Source organism: Primulina eburnea, chromosome 9 (genome assembly GCF_022965805.1).
Source record: "Primulina eburnea isolate SZY01 chromosome 9, ASM2296580v1, whole genome shotgun sequence".
In the NCBI taxonomy this organism is placed as follows: domain Eukaryota; kingdom Viridiplantae; phylum Streptophyta; class Magnoliopsida; order Lamiales; family Gesneriaceae; genus Primulina; species Primulina eburnea.
In genome coordinates, this window is record NC_133109.1 from 24917248 (window position 1) to 24938867 (window position 21620).

The window sequence follows — 21620 nt, forward strand, 5'->3', positions numbered from 1 at the left end:
GGAAACTCAGTTAAGATACTCAGTTAAGAGGCTACCCATCTAATTATCAGTTGATCATTCAGCTGAACACGTCATCAGTTCAAAAGGACATTCAACCGACAACTGTACATAACAGAGTGCAACCAGTAGTGGAACGCCGCATTGCAGAATTTGCAGTGTACGAATATTAGAAGGATATTGACGTGTCAATCCACGGATATATAGTTTCAAATGATATTTAATATTACCGTTGGAGGTAAGCCTATAACTAGCAGAGAGAAGCAGCTGAAGATAATAATGATACTTAACAATCAGTCACGAAGAGTGAACTAGCAATCTTACATACTGTTACTCTGCTGAAATTCAAGCTCAAGCTTATCATAAACATTCATAGCTGTAAGGCTATTTTTCGAGCAGTTTAACACATTGTTATTATTGTAAAACTTGATCTAGAGATCAGCTGTGCTAAGTATTTCATTCGAGAAAAGAGACTTGTAAACTAAGAGTTTCAGTTTTGGCATTGTTAAGTACAAACTGAAGTGGTCTGTACAAATCTTGTGTTGATCAAAGTCTTTTAGTGGAAATCTTATCTTTGTGATAGAAGGGATCACGTAGTTGAAATCTCCGAATATCCAGAAACAATCTGTGTGCATCTTCAACAAGTTTTTTCAACTTCTATATTCTATCTTTCAGTCATTTATATTCAGCACTTTACTGTTATCTGACTGTGATCGACCGACAAAATTTTGAGGATCGGTTTTCTCATCAAAATGATTCAAACTTTCGAAAAAGAGATAAAAATCGTGAGTGTTTATTCAACCCTTTCTAAACACTTCTCGTCCCTTAACCGATCCTATCAGTAAGCATATTTTCATTATTTTGTACCAATTTTAATCCGAAAAAATATGTGTCATTAATACCAATAATTGTTATATATTTTTGGATACTTAAAATCCAAATTTGAAATCGTTTGCACTCAAATAATATAGATATAGATATATATATATATATATATATATATATATATATATATATATATATATCAATTTTATATTTTTCAATGTTTTATTCTAATTTTTATCCGAAAAAATACATGTGATCTTTGGGTGCATAAACGTTTTTTTTATATTAGAAAACGTAGACACATATTTTTTCTGACCGTAAGTCTTACAAATTTGAGTTTGAACAAATAAAGACAATTTACTCATACTTCTTCGAATAGTTATTTTACAAAAAATATTGATTGAAATATCTTCAAAGTACCGTTGACACCTGGTCTAATACGCCACATTATCATTTTATCTCCTCTATAAAACCCCGTCCAAGTTCTCTCACTCCAACGTCCTCATTTACGTTTCATCAGTTACGGCACAAATATCCAGTTTCAAAAATTAATCCCATTTCCTCAAAATGGGGAACACAGATCAATCATACCCACCGTCGAACACTTACTCCGCCGCAAGCCACCGTGTTGGGATTCCGCCGCCGCAGCCATTCGTGAAGTCACTCAAGAACATGTTAAAGGAAACATTATTCCCCGACGACCCTCTCCGCCAGTTCAAGAACCAACCTCCGAGCAAAAAGTTTGCTCTCGGCCTGCAGTACCTGTTCCCGATCCTCGAGTGGGGTCCCCGCTACACCTTAGAGTTCTTCAAAGCTGACCTTATCGCCGGAATCACCATAGCCAGCCTCGCCATCCCGCAGGGGATCAGCTACGCGAAGCTCGCCAACTTGCCCGCAATCCATGGCCTCTGTGAGTACATAATTATGTAACTACTACGTACAATATGTTAAATCCTCGTACGTACCAGCTAGCAGCAGTGTCTTGCTACTAATTAACAGTATACAGATTCGAGCTTTGTTCCGCCATTGATATATGCCATGATGGGGAGTTCAAGAGATGTGGCGGTTGGTACAGTGGCAGTTGGATCGCTGCTCACAGGTTCCATGCTGAGCGCGGCGGTGAACCCGGTTGAGAACCCGACACTCTATCTTCATCTTGCTTTCACTGCTACTTTATTCACAGGGATTTTCGAAGCCGCTCTGGGCATTTTCAGGTTCTCCATTTCGACAAATCCCTCCGCTTCTTTTTTCCTTTTTCTTAGAAGATGTGTTTGGGCGCAGGCTAGGGTTTATAGTGGATTTTCTGTCACATGCAACGATAGTGGGATTCATGGGCGGAGCTGCGACGGTGGTGTGCATGCAGCAGCTAAAAGGGTTTTTCGGGCTCGACCATTTCACCCATTCCACTGATGTTATCTCCGTCATGCGCTCCGTTCTTACTCAAACTCACAAGGTGTGTGTGTATATATATATATACACCACATGACGTTCTTCTTGTTAATTGTCCACATCGGTTGGATAAATAACCTTGGAGTTGTATATATGATCTTGGGCAATCCTTCCCCCTTGAGCTAGCTTTTGAGGTTGAGTTAGATCCAAGTTCCAATCTTAACACTTCTTCTGCCACTTGAAATTAAAACTATGGTGCTTGAATATATAGAAAATACAAATAAAAAAGCATGAATTTGATCTATTTTGTCATTTACTTTAATTAAAGAACATCAACATATCTAATTGCAAAATGGAAACATGAAATCAATTTGAGCCTATAATATTTTGTATGTGCAGTGGAAATGGGAAAGTGCAGTTCTGGGATTTGTGTTCCTTTTCTACCTCCTAAGTGCAAGATACTTTGTAAGTTCATTTTCCAGCTCATTTATTAAATGTATGTTTTGTCTCATAACAATCAATGCATATTGGCTTTTGATTTGCATTATTTTTGGACCGCTCTGAACTTATTTTAAATTACATTCATTTTATTATTAAATTATGAAAAATTAAAAATATTTATACTTTAATTAAATTCAGATCTTCCGATCCTTAAATTAAAGATGTGGTTGGATGCAGAGCAAAAAGAAGGCAAACATGTTCTGGGTATCCGCAATGGCGCCATTAACGTCTGTGATATTGGGAAGTCTATTGGTATACCTCACTCATGCTGAGAAACATGGAGTCCAAGTGGTGACGACTTTTCCCTCATTTCACACACACACACACACACACACACACACACACATATATATATATATATATATGTATGTGTGTGTGTGTGTGAAAATAAGGATAAATAATATTATAATTTTGTAATTAAATACAGATCGGGAAATTGAAGAAGGGGATAAATCCAGCATCAATAATGGATATGGAATTTGGGTCACAATATTTGACGACAGCTATCAGAACCGGGATAGTCACGGGTGTCATTGCTCTAGCTGTGAGTTCTGTCTTCCTAATTTACTTTAAGTATTTATTAATAATGAAATAATAGATGAAATCTTAAATTCATAACTTATTTATTTATATTTTATTTATACAAAATAACATATATTTCAGGTACTTCCATTATTGAGTGAAATTGAAATACATCGTAATTAACATGAAACAATATAAAAATATGGATGAGTAAATTTGAAGTTTATGATCTTGTATACTGTACCGAAATTTCGGATGCCATATAACGTACTGAAAATACAGGAATGAGAAAAATGATATCGTTATACTGAAAAGTCGGTATACTAAAGTTTCGATACGATATCGGTAAATACCGTCATACTGAATGTATATAAAAAAAATTCATTCTTTTGTAATTCTAAGGCCAGTGATCCACAATATTAAACAAATATTTCAAGACAGTCGAAGAGATATGGAAAAATATATACTCCATCAAGACAATAAACACAAACCGCAATATGTATTTGGAGATCCAAGACATCGATGAACACAAATAAATTTCAACTGCAACACGTGCGACTTTTTCATCCACCATCTTTGCAACAATGTCTGAGGTCCTATGATTTCCGAAGCCCGTCAGCTTTTTAAAAAGTCGAGACCCAGCATTCAGTCCTCTAGCTAGCTGTAACGTTAGGCGACATAGATAAAACTTCTCAACAGTTTAAATTCTCAACTATTAGTCGAGTTACTTTACTAAACTTTGATTTGGACTATTCCAATATGATGAGTCCAAAAATAAGTTAAATTCTTTAGTTTGGTACGATATCGATATATATCATTTTATACCCAAAAATAACTTATATTTTTTAAAATTTAACTTTATTATTTAAAAATATTATATATTTTTTAATTTATTTATATTATTTCGATATTTCGGTATATACCGAAGATTTCAAATTTCATATCGTTACCGTACCAAATAATTTGGTATCGGTACCATACCGTACAGAAAATTTCGGTATAACAAAAATTTTGGTAAATTCGATATTTTTCGATACAGTAACATCGGTATACCGAAAATTCGCTATTTTTCCTCACCCCTAATATTGTTTCTCTAAAAATAAAAAAAATATTTTGAATAGATTTGAAATCCATCAATCCAAATACTGTAACGTACCGTACTTTTTATTACTTAAAATTTGCGGAAGAATTAAAAATTTTCTTAAATAAATCATGAATATCCAAAGTTTGATAAAATAAACTGTACGTCTCGAAATCTGTTGCAACAAAAGATCTAAAAATCTAAGTTGGACAAAAGTATTTGAACATTTTCATAAAACTAAAAACTTGGGCGGTCCTCGGGTTTAGCCTCCTGCTCATGCCAAGTCAGCCCCTTGATCACCACCTCCAGTCTCCTCATAATCGTCCTCACCTGTATCGATCAAGTCTAGTGAGTCTTTAATAGACTGGAAGTAACGAATAATACGTAATAAAACCACATGCAACTTCCAAATAGAGCGTACATACTTAAACTTGAATTTGCAATAGAATTGAACATACATACATACCATAGACGTGCTATAACGTGAAAACTTTTCACAAACATGCTTGCATACTGGTCATACTTGAACATACATAAACTTCATCATTTTGCGTAGAGGCGTGTTTCAAAGCAAGTGACCCATAACATAATTCGCTTGATCAGACTAAACCACAATACTGGGCTGACACGGAAGATCCACTGCCACATACATGAGATCCTCGTTCATAATTTAACGGACGGATTGGTCCCCGTTCATAATTTAACGCTTTCCAATCCTAAACATAAATTTGGTCACAAGACATTTAGCATACCTCAAAAACTTAAAAGTATTTTCTTTGCACGTCAACATACTTACTTGGCATTGAGGGATTCGTTGGATCTCGCTTGGGGGCCGTTGCTGCAACATACTAACATGAAATTAAACACTTATCTTGCATAGCTTAGACGTAGGTATTCGTGCTCACCACTTAGTCAAATCAATAACATATGTCGTTCTAGATTGTCCGGGCCTTGACCTCGCTTAATCATCATACTAACCATGATCTTGAACCCCGAATCAGTCCTAGGAGTGAAACCTAAAATGTTCCCAACAAAACACAGTACACGGACCCCGTGCCTAGGTCCGGGTAAGGGTCCGTGTACATACTGTAACTCCCCAGATTTGATGACTGTCCTCACTGTATCAAGACGGGTCTTTCCAACGTGCTTATGTCCTCACTCACACGCACCCTGGGAGACTTCCCAGGAGGTCACTCATCCCAAAATTGCCCCAAGTCAAGCACGCTTAACTTTAGAGTTCTTATGTGATAAGCTACCGAAAAGAAGATGCACCTTCGTGATATGAGTAGTACCAATCAAATCTTTTAAGCCCTCTTCAACTGTACAGTCCATTACATTGAACAGTCTCGGAATCCCTCTCATTCCCGTGTGGGTCGGTTCATTCATGTTCCCTCCACCTAGAAGCCTGCCAGGAGCCGCTCATTGTCCGTGCAACTGATGGCACCGGCGATCACCCCCGCCCTCTTCGGCCCCGGGCCTCACATGCCCACCAGCTTCCGCTTGGTTCGTCCCCGAACCACACCGTACTAAGAGAGGTTGGCTCTGATACCACTTGTAACGCCCTAGATTCGACGAATGTCCTCACTGTATCAAGACGAGTCTTTCCAGCGTGCTTATATCCTCACTCACACGCACCCTAGGAAACTTTCCAGGGGGTCACCCATCCCAAAATTGCCCAAGTAAGCACGCTTAACTTTGGAGTTCTTATGTGATGAGCTACCGAAAAGAAGATGCACCTTCGTGATATGAGTAGTACCAATTAAATCTTTTAAGCCCTCTTCAACTGTACAGTCCATTACATTGAACAGTCTCGGAATCCCTCTCATTCCCGTGTGGGTCGGTTCATTCATGTTCCCTCCACCTAGAAGCCTGCCAGGAGCCGCTCATTGTCCGTGCAACTGATGGCACCGGCGATCACCCCCGACCTCTTCGGCCCCGAGTCCTCACACATACTGTATGTACATACTCGAAAGTAAGGAGGGGCACGGACCTCGTGCCTAGGTCCGTGTGGGAGTCTGTGTAGCCTCGGCAATTTGGCACTGCGAAGGAAACAAGGGCACAGACCTCGTGTCAGGGTCCGTGTAGCCTTGGAATTTCTAAACCTGCGTGAAAAACTTAACATGTTGATTCTCTTTTCTTACCAAACCATAAGGGCTGAGAACTGGCACCTCAAGACCTCTCTTAGGACACTAAGGTATTGACTCCAACCAGCACAAACCATTAAAATTTCCACCCAACAAGACAAGAAACAACGAACGACACAACCCGAAATTTCGACATCACTTTTCTTCCTACGAATTTTAGTACAACCTGGTGCCTAACAACACGAAAGGAGACACCAATAATAATCCCAACATTGTTTTTGACTTACCTAAATGCAGCAGCGATCGCCCGTCGATTCCCAACGAAGCCTGCAACAAATAACTTCAAGAACGCATCAATACATAATTTTCTGAAAAACACAGATTGAGCAGTCCCACAAAAAACACTATAACTCTCTCAATTTTTATCCTAAATATTTCTAATTTACTGTCCAATCAAAGGTATCGAAAAGTTCTACAATTTTCATGTTGAAAGTTTTCTCAGAATCACTATCGAAAAATCGCAAGTATTTAAAAAGACAGCGAAAATTGAGTTTTCAGATCTAAAAATTATTTCAAAGCTGATCCAAATCATTTTCTGCTCAAACGACGAACGTCATACATAACTTTCTACGCATAAAAATAACACAACACATAATATGACGAGATCGATGCAGAAATAACAGAATATACGTGCCTTTAAATTTTTAACGTCACCAAAACGACGATACCGAAGCAGGGAAAGATGCGAGGTTGATCCGGGACGACCGTAGACGTTTTTCTTGCAATAAAATCAACAAAACATGCTGGAAAAATTCAGAAGGAGGTGGCGGCTGCTCTAAGGTAGGAGAACCCTAGGTTTTCTCTTTTAAGATCTGAAAATTAAAATGTGTAGGTGTGTGTTGTGTGGTTTGGTGTGTGTAAAACCTGTAAGTGTGTGTGTGTTTTAATTATGAGTAATTGGTGCTAATTTAACTAATTAAAAATACTAACAAAAGTTAACTCACACTAATTTAATCAAACTCCTCAATTAAAATAAGTACACACAAATTTTAAATTTGTTAAAATCTTAAAATCACCTAATAATTAAATTAGGCCATAAAATGCTAATCTTAATAAATTTATATACCTATAAAAGTGTGGATGAAGGACATTGTTTTCCAATTGTGCAATAACAAAATTAACCTTCTATACACACTTTAAGATTAGATTGTAACTCCTATATTAATTTTATCAAATAACTCATCTTTATACTACATTTAAATGTTTTATCCTTTTAATTCTCTTTACATGTTTTTCCAATGATTTTATTGTAATTTTGTAATTATATTTTTATTACAATTTCTAATTAAGTAATAAATTATAGTATCACAAAATATATATGAACGTCTATTTCTTTTGTTATATTTCAAATTTTAATGGTTAAAATCATATAGTTTCAAATCTATATTTAATAATTATTATATGAGTTTATTTGATATTTACCATATAATCTTATTTAAATGTCCGTTTTTTACATATATTGATTTATTTATTATTTTAAAACTTATTTAACAAGAAATTAACAGTCATCAATGTCAGTTTACGAAAGATCGATATATAGAATTTATTATCCATGATATATAGAATTGTAAAAATAAAAAGTAGAAAAAAAATTAAGAGGTTAAATTAAATATTATGAGTTATATTTTACTATCAATATTGCTATTTCATTTGTATTAATATTGTTTTTAAGAGTTAGTCACAGTGATTTTAAATTGATAATTATTTGTCTTTTTAGTATGCTTCGCTTTTGTAGATTATGATTTATACATTGGTAAAATACATAATTTGGTTGATTTTTAGGTTATTATGATTTATACGTTGTGTTTGAATATATAATTTTTTTAAAAAAATTTGTTTCAGTTCATTTTGTTTTATATATTATGTTCATTACAATTTATTATATAACATAAAATCCACTGCTTGAATTTTAATCTGGGAAACAATTTTGAAAGTAAGTTATATAAGCTTTTATAAATCGTCTAATATGATAAAAAATTAAGCTCAGATAATAATAAAATGATTCAAATTATTTTTTAGAGAATCATATTTTTTAATTTTTATAATATAATTGAAATTACGTGCAACACACGTGCATCATGCTAGTTATTTAAAATTCCCCAACCTCAACTTAAAATAAAAATACCGCATTTAAGTCACCGATCTCTATTCCTCGATCCCGCCTCGAATTATCGCCTGAAACACGACACTTGAAAACATTTTAACGTGCATCACATAAACATTAAAATAATGTAATTTAAACAAATCATGTATTACTAAAATTATTTTAAACTTAAATAAAATATTTAACAATGAAATAAATGCATTGGTTATACGTGTACTGATTTTTGGGCTCTACAAACACAATCTTAATATATATACTTATAATGTTATATTCATCTGACAAATAAGTTTTTGATACGGATATCCGACACGGCCAAACTTATGAATAAATGTTATTTTTTATGCCAAAAGTATTACTTTTCATTATAGCTATGAATATGATCGACTCATCTAGGCCCGTGAGATCATGTCACAAGAAAGATATTATGTATATATTACATGAGAAAGGCTCAATAATCCACGATTGTCAAATAAAATTGCAACACACCAAGTTAAGTATTTCTGACTTCCAATAGTACAAAACATTATATTTTCTTTCAATGTTTTAGATTAAACGGAAATGGGTTTGATACAAAATGACAGGAAGGAATAGCAGTGGGCAGAAGCTTTGCTATGTTCAAGAATTACAACATCGATGGGAACAAAGAGATGATTGCCTTTGGATTCATGAACATTGCTGGTTCTTTCACCTCTTGTTACCTCACCACAGGTAACTATATCGGCCCAAACCCAGTCGCAAACTAAGGCCCAAAAACTAGCTATTATTAACAAATGAATAATTCTCAAGGCCCATTTTCGAGGACAGGCGGTCAACTTCAATGCAGGATGCAAAACAGCAGTTTCCAACATAGTGATGGCATTTGTAGTCATGCTAACGTTGCTGTTTCTCACACCATTGTTCCATTACACCCCACTCGTGGTCCTGTCCTCCATCATCATCGCTGCCATGCTCGGCCTCATAGACTACGAAGCTGCCATTCATCTCTATCACGTCGATAAATTCGACTTCTTGGTGTGCATCAGTGCCTATGTAGGAGTCGTCTTCGTCAACATCGAAATCGGCCTAGTCCTCGCGGTACAAACTCAAATTTCAGTTAACATTATATTATATATATATATATATATATATATATATATATATATATATATATATATATATATTATTTGATGTGGCTTCATGATCATCTGGATTAACACGTGATTTTAATTAATGAAAAAACATGCAGATTGGATTGTCTACTATGAGGGTACTGTTGTTTGTTGCAAGGCCTAGGACTTTAGTTCTTGGTAATATTCCAGACTCTAAGGTGTACAGAAATGTTGAGCAGTATCCAAACTCCAACAATGTTCCAGGAGTTCTCATTCTTGAGATTGATGCACCTATTTATTTTGCTAATTCTAGCTATTTGAGAGAAAGGTAACCATTAAAAAATCAAAATAAAAATCAACAAGTAGTATTATGGAATCAATATTAACTAGATCTTGGCTTGACTTATTATTTCCCTTTTCATCAGACTTACGAGGTGGATCGAAGATGAGGAAGAAAAGCTAAAGACATCGGGAGAAACCGAATTACAGTACGTGATACTCGACATGAGTGGTAAGCACGACTTATTTCGAAACGTTCAGATGTGATGCTCAAAATGACCCGTTTTGATCGGTTTTTTGGAAATGTGGGCAGCTGTTGGAAACATTGATACAAGTGGGATTAGCATGCTTGATGAGGTCAAAAAGATCATGGATCGACGAGGGCTAAAGGTGATCCGTTTATTTTTCAAATAAATCGTGTTGTCGGTGATTAGTCTAGTCATATTTGAGTTTTACCGGCTGCAAAAATATTTAGTCATATGTTTATTGTTTGGACTTTGAAACGTGATTGTGCAGTTAGGGTTAGCCAACCCGGGAGCCGAGGTGATGAAGAAGTTGAACAAGGCAAAATTCATCGAAACAATAGGGCAAGAATGGCTGTTTTTGACTGTGGGAGAAGCTGTTGGGGCATGCAATTATATCATGCACACTCAATGCAAGCAAAAAATGAGTGACGAGGATTCACAGAAGTATACCAACAATGTGTAGAACGAATAGCCTCAAATCATCATTATTAGATAGAAATGAAGAGAGAAGTGTATAATTTATGGCATCTGATGTGTAGGTTGAAAAGGTGCACATAGTGGTGCTCTTTCAAAGTTGTATATCGGCTTTCATTCAAGAGAAACCGATCCAGCTTTCTTATGATGATTTCAGAAATTATTCGAACTCGATTCGCCTGATCATGCAACCATATAAATATTGTGGCAGATTACTGTTCTGAAGCGATGCAAACCAAAAGTATAAGTTCTCCAGAAACAATGACTCACAACTAGATATTATGATTGAGCATGTGAGACCTCCCAGAGCAAAGGAAGTTTTCAAGTAGCTCTTCTAGCCATCTGAGAAAAGTTTCACCTGCATGTATTCATTTCTAAGAGAAGATCTTATGTTTGGATGAGAGGAAACTCCCTAGTATTTATTATCTTGGTTTATTGGATGATTGTCGACAAAAGAAGTCACGCTCCGAATTCTCAACTAGACCCTTCTTCTATGATAACCTGCCATATGTTTCAAAGGAAATAGAATCATACACGATGAGTACAAAGCAAACAACAGCACAGGATGAAAAACACAGTAAAAACAAAAGTAATGCCTGAAGTAATATAAACAATCACTCCTTGTAATGTTCCTGATATTGTGAGAAATCCCTCAACTTCTGCTCATCGTTCATGATACCATAACAACATATAGAGTGTATCACCATAGCAGCTAACAACTTACAATAACATAGTCGCATCAACATAGCCAATAGCAACATATAATAGCATACATCCCACGCCATCATACCGGATCTTTACATGTAACAATGTAAGCATACAAACCATCATAAAATCCTCATACGCCAACATGTGCACGTGAGTTGATAGTTATTGTTGTCGCCACCTGCTGATGTTTGGAAACACCTACAGTATCTGTATAAATCACTGGAGAACAAATATTTAGTATCACCATTAATAAGGAGCATTAATCACAACTGCATTTTCAACCATTATTGATTTAGTATTGTCGGTACCAATACAAACTCCAACAAATCATTCGACCATAAACAACTATACAACTCGAACATAATCTCAATTATAAGACAACTCATCAACTCATATCAACACGATTCATGTCAACAACACAATGGCCTCCTCAAGATCTATCATTTATAAGCATGTCTGGTTATCAAATGATTTTATTATTACCAAAATTCATTCCTCCTGTCACAAACAGGTTTGTGCCTCATCTGTCATGCGAGACAAACTAGTCACTGGGGAAAGTGTCCGAATGGTCCATCTGGTGCACTTTTGTGCAAAAATATCCATCTCCAAACTTTATTTTTGGTATTCTTTCTACCCAGTTCAGCATCATTAAGACATTTCAATATTTTTTTTTAAATTGTCCAAATAAACTTTCCAGATGTTACAACATTTATACTCGCTACTTCCCAAATCCTAACATATTCAACACAGCATAATTAATCAATAATTCTCTCAAATTATGACATACAAATTTTCCCAGTGTGGCAAAATACTTTTACCGACAATGACGACTCTACGTGGGACAAACAAGAAAAGTGCCACGAAAGACGGTCCGGCAGGTTGAATCAAGATAATGTCTATTCCATGTTCCTGATCATAACTTGCCTTGGTGATAAATAGAGAATTGTTAACAAGTTTATGCTCCTCATGACTTATGGTCTCCAATATAACTATTATAACTCTTGTGCCCTTTACAACTTCACCATTGAATAGACGAATCCTGGCATGGTATGCAGAGAAGGAGCAAGTTGATGAAACAATAAATTACTAATATAAATGTTATTCCACAAGAAACACTAGGTTGAGCCTCTTTATAAATTCCGGTGTGGAGTTTGTTTCTTTGAGCTAGAGTGAGTAAAAATGGAACATATCCCAGAAAATAGTTCTCTAGTCTTCAACAGATACATTAGAAATTTGCAAGCACCTAACAGATGATTTTTAGAAACAAAAGACCTAACCGAAAGAATTTAATGAGCACGAATGTAGGAAACTAGTCTCCTTAAACATAGGCCTTCTAAAATAAAAGCACACCAAGACTTCAATGATCCACAGTGGAAGGCTCGAAGCATCCGCAAAACGGTGCCTTCTTCTGGCCCTGCCCTGTTCTTCTTCCTCCGTAAAGATAATCACGCAGAAGAACTCTTCGTTTTATATCTGATATATTAGGTTTTCCTTCTTTTTCATCACCGAGCTTGAGTAAAATAAACTGTAATTTTTGTATCTCCTGTTGCAACCTCCCGATTTTTTCAGACATTCGTCGTGCCTGCTCAGATACCCTTCTCCTGACATTTCCATCCCCTTCTAAGTCAAACGATGACTTAACGTCAGAGAAAGTGCTATGTTCAACAGTTTTTATCAATCTGCCATTGAAATCAAACAATTTCATGACGGCTACGTCAGCTTCTTCAAGCTTAGCTTTAAGCGCTTCACATTCAATCACAGATTTGCCATGCTTTCCCTTTTCTGTAATCTGAAGTTTTCTCTTCAAATCATGAACTGTGATTTGCAGATTCGCCAGTTTCTGAACATCTGAGTCGAGACGTTCCAACATCTTCTTCTTATTCTCTTCTTGAACAGTCCCAGAAAATCTTTTTGAGATCTCTAACTCGTCCATGCTGGACTCTTTGACAATAGGTTCATCTGAGGCAAGGAACCCACCTTTCTGGTTCTTTATAGGATTTATATTTTCTGGTAACTCAACAATTTGATTATCCTTATCAATTTGTTCTCTCCTGCTAACTCCATAAGGTGAACCATTTGATATCTGATCAAGCATGATGTCTTTCATCAGAAGTGTATTTTCAGCCTCGGAGATTTCAGATATTTGTTTCAGACTTCTTCTGTAACGCCAACTCTCTGATTTTAGAAACTCGATTTGCTTTAATGAAGTGTCCAGCCTAGAATGTAGATCGATGCTTTCTTGAACCATGCCCTCCCTTGTTGCAGATGATGCCTTTTCATAGGCCTGAAGCCTCGCATGCAGATCACGCAAGTCCGAAATCATATCTTGCATTGGGGCCTTCTCATCCTCATTGAAATCCATTCCTTGCGAATCATTTATACCTTCAGCAACCTAAACAAACAAACAAGAAAAAAACGCAGCAGTAGTTAAAACCAATGACTGGTGGATACTGGGTGGAGATTTTCAATAATCTCACATTAGGAAATAAAAGAACTGCAAGATAATGCATCATTACATTACGCAATTAAAGCTTCACACTGGTCAGCGTCACCCACATGTTAGCACATAAGAATTTTATCCTAATTGGAGACTGCAATCCATCCAATTAAAGTTTATTACCAATATCATCAAGAGTCAAGACAAAAAATTTTAACGTAACCGAATTTTTCAACCCAATAAAATATTCCACATACTTGTTTAGTGCAAGATGACTGTGAGTCAAAATCAAGAAATCAAGACAATAATTAAAAAAGTTAAGGTTTTCACCACTTGTTAAAAACAAATAAAACCCAAGGCAAAAAACTTGTTCAAGAAAAAACAGAGGCTACTGTCTTGACTTGGGGTTTAGAGTTTAAAGACCCATCTGTATAACTCAATGATTATATTCACATCATAAATTTCTGGTGTTATAAACTCTCTATCTACTTCAAGTAACTGTAGTGCATTTTGTTCATATCCATGCAGCACCATTATCAAGTGAGATAGGTCCATTGCTAGATTCTGCTCATTTCAGAATATAATGTTTTTACCAAAAGAATTATCTCAAACAATAGGGAATACTACTTGTATAATTAAATTCAAAGGAATTATAGCAAGCATGGAAGATTTGTTTTATGTCAGATCAACAGGTTGCAATGTATTTAAGGTGCTCAATAATACCAGCAGTTCCTCGTCTTCAGGATTTTGAAGCTTAATCTGTCGATCTGTACGGTTCTCCAGGGAGGATACACATGCCTTTACAGAAACAATTTCAGGGTGAATTGCAGCAAGTTGATTTTTGAGACATTCATTTTGATCCATATAGTCAAGACATGCTCCTTCGAGCTCGTGAAACTTTTGCTTGAAAAGAAGCTGACAGACAATGGAGTACTGTAATTGGCCAAAAACTGATGTAGCCTGAGTTTCCAACTCATCAATCTCCTCCCCTTTCAATTTCAGCTCATTTTTCAGATTTTCCCCATCGTTTTTGGTCTTATTGAACTCTCCATGCAAATCACGAAGCTTACCTTCCAGAATCTGACTTGCTTCACGCAGAAGATTATTCTCCATGCTCAAATGGTCATTCGTGGTGGAAAGATTGAAAATCTGGTTCTCTTGGTCATCTATAGTAGTCTTAAACTCATTGCTCTCAAATTTCAAATCTTCCACAATTTTATGCAATTCAAATTTCATTTTTTCAACTATATTTATCTGTTGTTCAGCTTCTTTAAGTTCTAATTTCATCTGACGTAGCACATTTTTCCCATTTTCAATATCATCGGACAGCTGATCTTTGACAGTAGCAATAACCTTCAGTTCATTCTCTGATATCTGCAATTGCTGCTTGAGGTGGAGAATTTCAATATTTGATTCTTCTAACCTCCCCTCTGCTAAGCTTAACTTCCCCACAAGAACGCCATTCAGATCATGAAGTTTATTTTGATCTTCAGCCAATTCTCTCACTGCCATCGATTTCTCTTCCGCACAGCTTCTCAATATCAAGGAGAGATTATCCAAAGCTATCACTTTATCGCACAACACAAAATTTTCCTCTTCGAGTGCGTTACTTTTTTCCTCCAAATGTAAAAATTTCTCCATCAAGGATCTTTTCTCCTCATGAACTTCTGATTTTTCTCTTCGCAATATCTCATAGGTACCTTGCATATCCATTAAATTTCTCAGTAAATCTTCGATCTGAATCATTAGTGCTTCCTTCATGTAGTCTCCTTCCTTCAATTTTAGCCTCAAATTTTCATTTGTCTCCAGGTGTTTAATTACCTCATCCTGTACAGATGAGAGCTGCTCAGATCTTTCCTTTAACTCATGCTCGATATTGCTTTTTTCCAAATTAATATTTTGTGCCTCAAGTCTTAGCTGCCTAATCCACTCGACAAGAACTGATAATGCAACAGCCCAATGTTGATTTTCTTCTTCAGCTTTGCAGAGTGACGTTTGCAAATCTTGAATAGTACTAAACAGCTGGTCGAAATAAAAATTGTGTTGTCCAGCTTTATCCATTAAGGCAGGAGCCTGAACAACATTCAGAACTTTCAATAACTGACTAGTGCCAGCCCTCAGACTTAAAGCTTGGTCGGACAAAGATTTAATTTCAACTTGTTGCTCAACATTGCTCTTCTCTAACTGTGACACGATATTTTCACACGAAGTGGATTTCTCCAAAAGTTGTTGATGCTTTTTCATCAAGGAGAAATTATTTTGTTTCAGCTCTTCAGCAGTTCTTTGCAATACAAATATCTCAATTTCAAAGATCATGGCATTATCTATTACTTCATCAAGTTCTCTCTTTCTCCACCGACATTCTTCGTGCAAATCACGCATTTCAGATTCAACACCTATTAACCGTGACTCGCTAATCTGAACGTAATTGTCATGTTCTTTCCTTGCTACCTCAAATGATGTCTGCAGCTCTTGAACTTTGTGAAGAGTTGAGTTTCTTTCTTTCTCAAGAGCTATGTATCTTCCTTCTAGTTCTCCATAATGTTTTCCAAGCTCTTCCAATCTTTGCACAGTGTTTTCTAGCTGAGAATTCAATCCGTGCTTCTCACCGATGAGATCAGCCTTCTCATTTTCAAGCAACTGGCATGAATCTTCTAATGTTTTTGCTTTAACCACTGACATCTGGATCTGATTGTGAACATCAGAAAGGGAATTCGCCATAACAGTGTTATTCTCTGTGAGACGCTCCAACTTCTTGTTTGCTTCCTGTAGTTGCGTCATGAGGGAGGCTTTCTCATCAAGAAGGGAGGATTTCTCCTTCAGAAGAGATTGTAAGGACTGCTCTAACGTTTCGATCTTTCCTCTGACTGCATCTAGCTCAGCATACAAATCAGAAAGGGAGGTTTCTAAGACTGCATTTTTCTCAAGAAGCTGCTCCATAATTTCCAGCTTTGCCATGAGAGCTTCTTTATCCCTTCTTTCTCTGTCCCAAGTTTCTTTCAAGTTGGAATTCTCATCCTGCAGTTCCCTCACTGATGATCCAAAGGACTCTGGATAGAAGCCGACCAGATGCATCTGGTCCACAACTGAATGATGCTTCTTTTGCAGATCATTCAATTCCTCTTTTAGGCAATATATTTCTTGCTGCAGTGCATTTCTTTCGTCTAGCCGAAGTTCAACTTCCTCCTCAAGTGTCCCTTTTGAATCTTTTAAATCGGAAATCTCATGTTGCATCTCCTCAATCGACAAGGATGAAGATGCATTGAGCTCATCAAGATGTTTGTTCTCCTCCTTTACCTTAAGAACTTCATCTTGTAAACTCTGATTATGGGTCTGTGAAACGTTCAAAAGTTGAGCCCTCTTCTGCAGCTCGGACGCCATAGATCGCAGGTCGTCCTGAGTTTGGGCGTACAAATGCTGCAATGTCTGAAAAGCAGTCTCAGCCTCCACAAACCGTAGCTGTTCCTCTTGTAAACAAGCCCAAAGTTGTCCTAATTCCTTCTGCTTCTCTGTAAGATCTTGAGTTTGTGTTCCCATCTTCAACATCAAAGACTCCAACTCAGAGTGGAGAGACTGATTTGATCTTTCCAACAACAGACATTTTTCTTCAGTACCCTTTAACTTGGATACTCCACTATCTATCTCTAGATTGAGGAGTTTGACCTCAGTCTTGGGCACGTCTAACTTTGTCCTCTAGACTGGAAATCGTCTCCAAGCATTGCTGGCATTGAAAAGCTGCAGCTTCCTCGTCATCAGTTAATTTCGAAATGGTTTGTTTAAGAATTTCAACTTCACTTTCCGCCTTTTCTGCTCTCTCTTTCAACTTAGTAGCATCCTCTTCAGAGACTTGTAGTTTGTTTTCATGGTTTGATATCGCCTCCAACGATTGCAAGTACCGATCAAGAGCTGCATCCTTTTCGATGGCCGTCTTATCCAGTTCAACTCTCAAGGATTGTGCTTCAGTTTCAGCAACACAAGCTCTTTGATTGGATTTCTCGGTATCCTCTCGAGCAGTAGAGATAATAGCCTCTAGATCGGATAACCTTTCCAAGGATCTTTCATATTCTTGGAGCTTCAACTCTTTTTCAGATTCTAGTTTAGACATCGATTCCTTCAAAATAACAACTTCGTATTCAGCTTTAGTTGTGCGATCACTATACATTCTGAAATCTTCTTGAGTTTGTGATATTTCCAATTCAAGCTGGGACATTTTATCTACACTCAATTGATATTGAGCAAGGCCAGCTTCCTTCTCACTTTCCAATTTGGCAATGCACTCCTTCAACTTTAGGATTTTCTCAGATTCACGTTCATTAGGTTTTGATGATTTTTCAAACCGGGTACTCTCTTTTTCCTCTGTTTCATCAAAATTTAGACCCTTCCGCACCCTTTCAACTGAGCCAAAAGTGTCCTTAAGTTGGTGTTTTAATGCCCTCCTCCTTGCAACAGTATCAGAATCATAATATAATTCTCCATTCTGTTTCAAAACATCCTCATCAGGTGTTCTAGGATCGGTTCCAGAATACACAGGTGAATCATCAGCAAACATAGAAGAGACTTGATTCGGAAAAGCTTCTGCCATAGTTCGATGTGCATGTCGAATCACACCAGTTGCGTGATCATATCTTTCAGCCAATGCTCGATAAGCTCTATAAAACTCCTCGACCATTCTCATAAGCTCGGGACGTTTCTTGTAATACATCTCCGCCCTCCTTGCGAAGGAATCAGCATCTTCCTCGATGAGCTTTATCATTACTTTAACTTTGGCATCCATATCTATCAAAGCACAAAACAAATTTTTCAGCAGAAAATACATACGTAACAACTGTCCAGTTGAATGCCCAAGTGGTACAAAATACAATATCTTAAAGTCATGGCCACGGCCACTGAGAAAGATATGCGTAAGTTCATTGTTAAAATTAGCTGAAGAACATAATAGGAACCATCAATCAGAATACACCAAGGACCTGAAGCGTAGACTTGATTCTGAAGTGAATATTGACATATATGTGCCATTTTTCCATATAACCTAGCAGAAATTTCACAAAATATAGATTCGTATACATTTAGAAGAAAACGGAACGGTGAAGCAAGTACTTCTAATCTTCGGACAAGTTCATATAATAAAACCTGAAAAAACCAGGCTATACCTGTGAGATTTTCCTGAAGCCATTTTGAATTCTTGGGGCTAATATGACTATCCCACCACCACGAGTACATACGTCTTGAATCCGTGTGCGACAACTTTGCCATCTCTTTCGATGTGATCACGAACTTCAAATGGTGTAATCCAGGTACTCAGTCCAATTAAAACGAAACTCGGAAGCACCCAATTCAAGATTAAAAGATAGAAGTAAGTTGAAGATGACTTAGCCCCTGTCCCCCAGTAATGAAAAAATGGAGGAATCAGTCATTTAGTCCCAACCATCTCAAGGTTTCCAGAAACGAGTGGGGGAAAAAACCTTATTAAGGTAAAAGTATCAATAAGTTAAAAGATCACACCACGAGAATTAATTAAACTGATTAACGAAATTAAGACCTTAAATTATCAAACAAAATAGTGGTAGCCTCAAGAATTACCAGACCACTCAAAAATCATGCAAGATCCCCACAGTAAAATGAACATAGAACTTTAGCAGGCTTTCATCAAACAACTGCTCCACAACTCCTAGAACAGAAAATTCAAAATTAAAGAACTAAAGCCACCCAAATACTCATGAAACATAGATACAAGATTTTGATCATTCCAGAAACTGTAAAACCAGGATCATTAAAACAACCACCATTTGATTTCAAAACCCGTGAATAATGAAGTATGACAAGCCAACCAAACCATTCATACACTACCAACAAGCAAATGTATTTCTTGAAACGCATACGAACAATAAATATGACTGAATTATACGCTAAGAAAACATGGAAACAAAAGAAAAAAAAAAGTTACAGTGCACAGATGAAACGGAAAAAAATACAGCAAAGTCTGATTGTGAGATATGACACAAAAAAAAAAAAAAAAGCAAAAAATGCACACCCAATGTTCATCACAAAGTTTTCTCTTCCTTGCTGACAGATCCTTCACTCTGTCTTTCAGCAGAGCCACCTTTAATCTCTAAGTGGAAAAAAAATATGATCTTTGCTCATCAGTTTTATTCTTAAAAAAGTTTAATACAATAACAATGGAAAACAAGAAAATGACAAATTCCACAGAAGCCCAATGGCAAATATTAGGTGGAGACTGTAGAGTGCTTTACTTTGTAGACTGTTTACTTCTCACGTTTTTTTTTCCACAAAATTTTTTGTGAAGCATTTAATTGATCAATTTGTTTGATGAAAGTTTTCTTTGCAATCTTTTTCTATAAATAAATATGGTGTTTATTATTACTTTCTTAATTTCAATAATCTTTTTTTTTGTCACGGAAAGGAATTATCCAAATATTTTCGTTTATTTTATTCTGATTACAAGTTTTAGTTGAATATTTTTAATTTTGTGAGAAGTAAAAATTTTATTTTGAGGATGATTATATTTTGAATTTATGAGACTGTGAGATTAATTTTTATATTTTAATCGCTACCCCAAAAAATAAAGGCAAAAACTTGTGTGAGACGGTCTCACAGGTCATATTTGTGAGACGGGTCTCTTATTTGGATCACCCATGAAAATGTATTACTTTTTATGCTAAGAGTATTACTTTTTTATTGTGAATATGGGTAGGGTTGACTCGTCTTACATATTGTGATCCGTGAGACGGTCTCACATGAAACTCACTCAAAAATAAATTCTATTATTTGCTCGCTATTTATATAAAAATGATTTTTTTTCATAATAAATTCAGAAACCACAATTATAAATCGAGTATTTCTCGTCTTTCCAAAACTCGTATATTGTGATAATAACACAATTAAGGCTATGTTTGGTGTGTAGGATAGGATAACTAATTGGATTGATGATAAAGCTTAAGGTAAGGATATATAATGTGTAGTGATGAAGAATGTTTTGTTTGGTAAGATTTTAATGAGTATGATAAATTTTACATTTTTGTTGTTGAGACAAAAATATCATAAACTAACGTTGATGACAATTTGGTATATAAAATGATACTTTTAGCAATGTTTTCAAAATCATTTGTTCAGCTATGAATAAATAAATATTTATAAAATTTTAAATTATAGATTTGTATTTATCTGATAATTTATTTTTTATTATCTTGATTAATTGGATCAATAAAAAATGAGAAAAACACGAGTTTAACAATCTATCCTTTGCTTATCACTCATACCAAACATACGTGTAAATGTCAATTTCACTAGTAAATGTTGTTTATCACTAATTTGTCTTTCAGCTTTAAACAAAGATTTAAAAAATATATATTGTGAGATTGTCTCATTGATCAATTTTATTAGACGGATCTCCGATCTGACCCAAATCATGAAAAATATTATATTTTATGTGAAAGAGTTATTTTTCATAGTATGTATGAATCAGATCGATATGTCTCACGAATATAAACTAGTAAAATCGTCTCACAATATACCTATTAAAAAAAAACATGATTTTAGCCATGATATCAAATCATCAATTATAATTTATTGAAATAATTTAAAATTTTGGTTTTAAGTTAAACAAGTTAATGATTATTATCATATTCTTTGTTTAGAATAATAAAACAATCTCGTCACCAAAGTGGTGATCCAATCTAGGCAACTACCAACTTCGAAATTATTTAAATTTATATAATCATAAATTTGATATGCTATTGTATAATTCCATATTTTATTAATTGTAAAAACTTGTGTGAGACGGTCTCACAGGTCGTATTTATGAGACG

The 21620-nt window shown here is 35.8% G+C and overlaps 1 protein-coding gene, 1 long non-coding RNA gene and 1 pseudogene across 2 annotated transcripts; 2 read left to right on the top strand and 1 right to left on the bottom strand.

Annotated features, from left to right (window-relative positions):
• The first annotated feature begins 1356 nt into the window (after positions 1-1356).
• Positions 1357-10638, top strand: LOC140841374 (sulfate transporter 3.1-like; annotated as a pseudogene).
• Positions 10639-11710: 1072 nt separating this feature from the next.
• On the top strand, positions 11711-12805 carry LOC140841375 (uncharacterized). Its single transcript, XR_012120144.1, has 3 exons — positions 11711-11978; positions 12011-12476; positions 12671-12805. It is a non-coding gene; the product is annotated as an uncharacterized lncRNA (long non-coding RNA).
• Positions 12528-20016, bottom strand: LOC140841373 (protein NETWORKED 1D-like). Its single transcript, XM_073208736.1, is given in 6 exon segments — positions 12528-13749; positions 14518-17481; positions 17483-18570; positions 18945-19256; positions 19375-19462; positions 19826-20016. Coding segments are annotated over 4 exon segments (5190 nt in total). The 5' UTR covers positions 19048-19256; positions 19375-19462; positions 19826-20016; the 3' UTR covers positions 12528-12714.
• Between the last annotated feature and the right edge of the window lie 1604 nt (positions 20017-21620).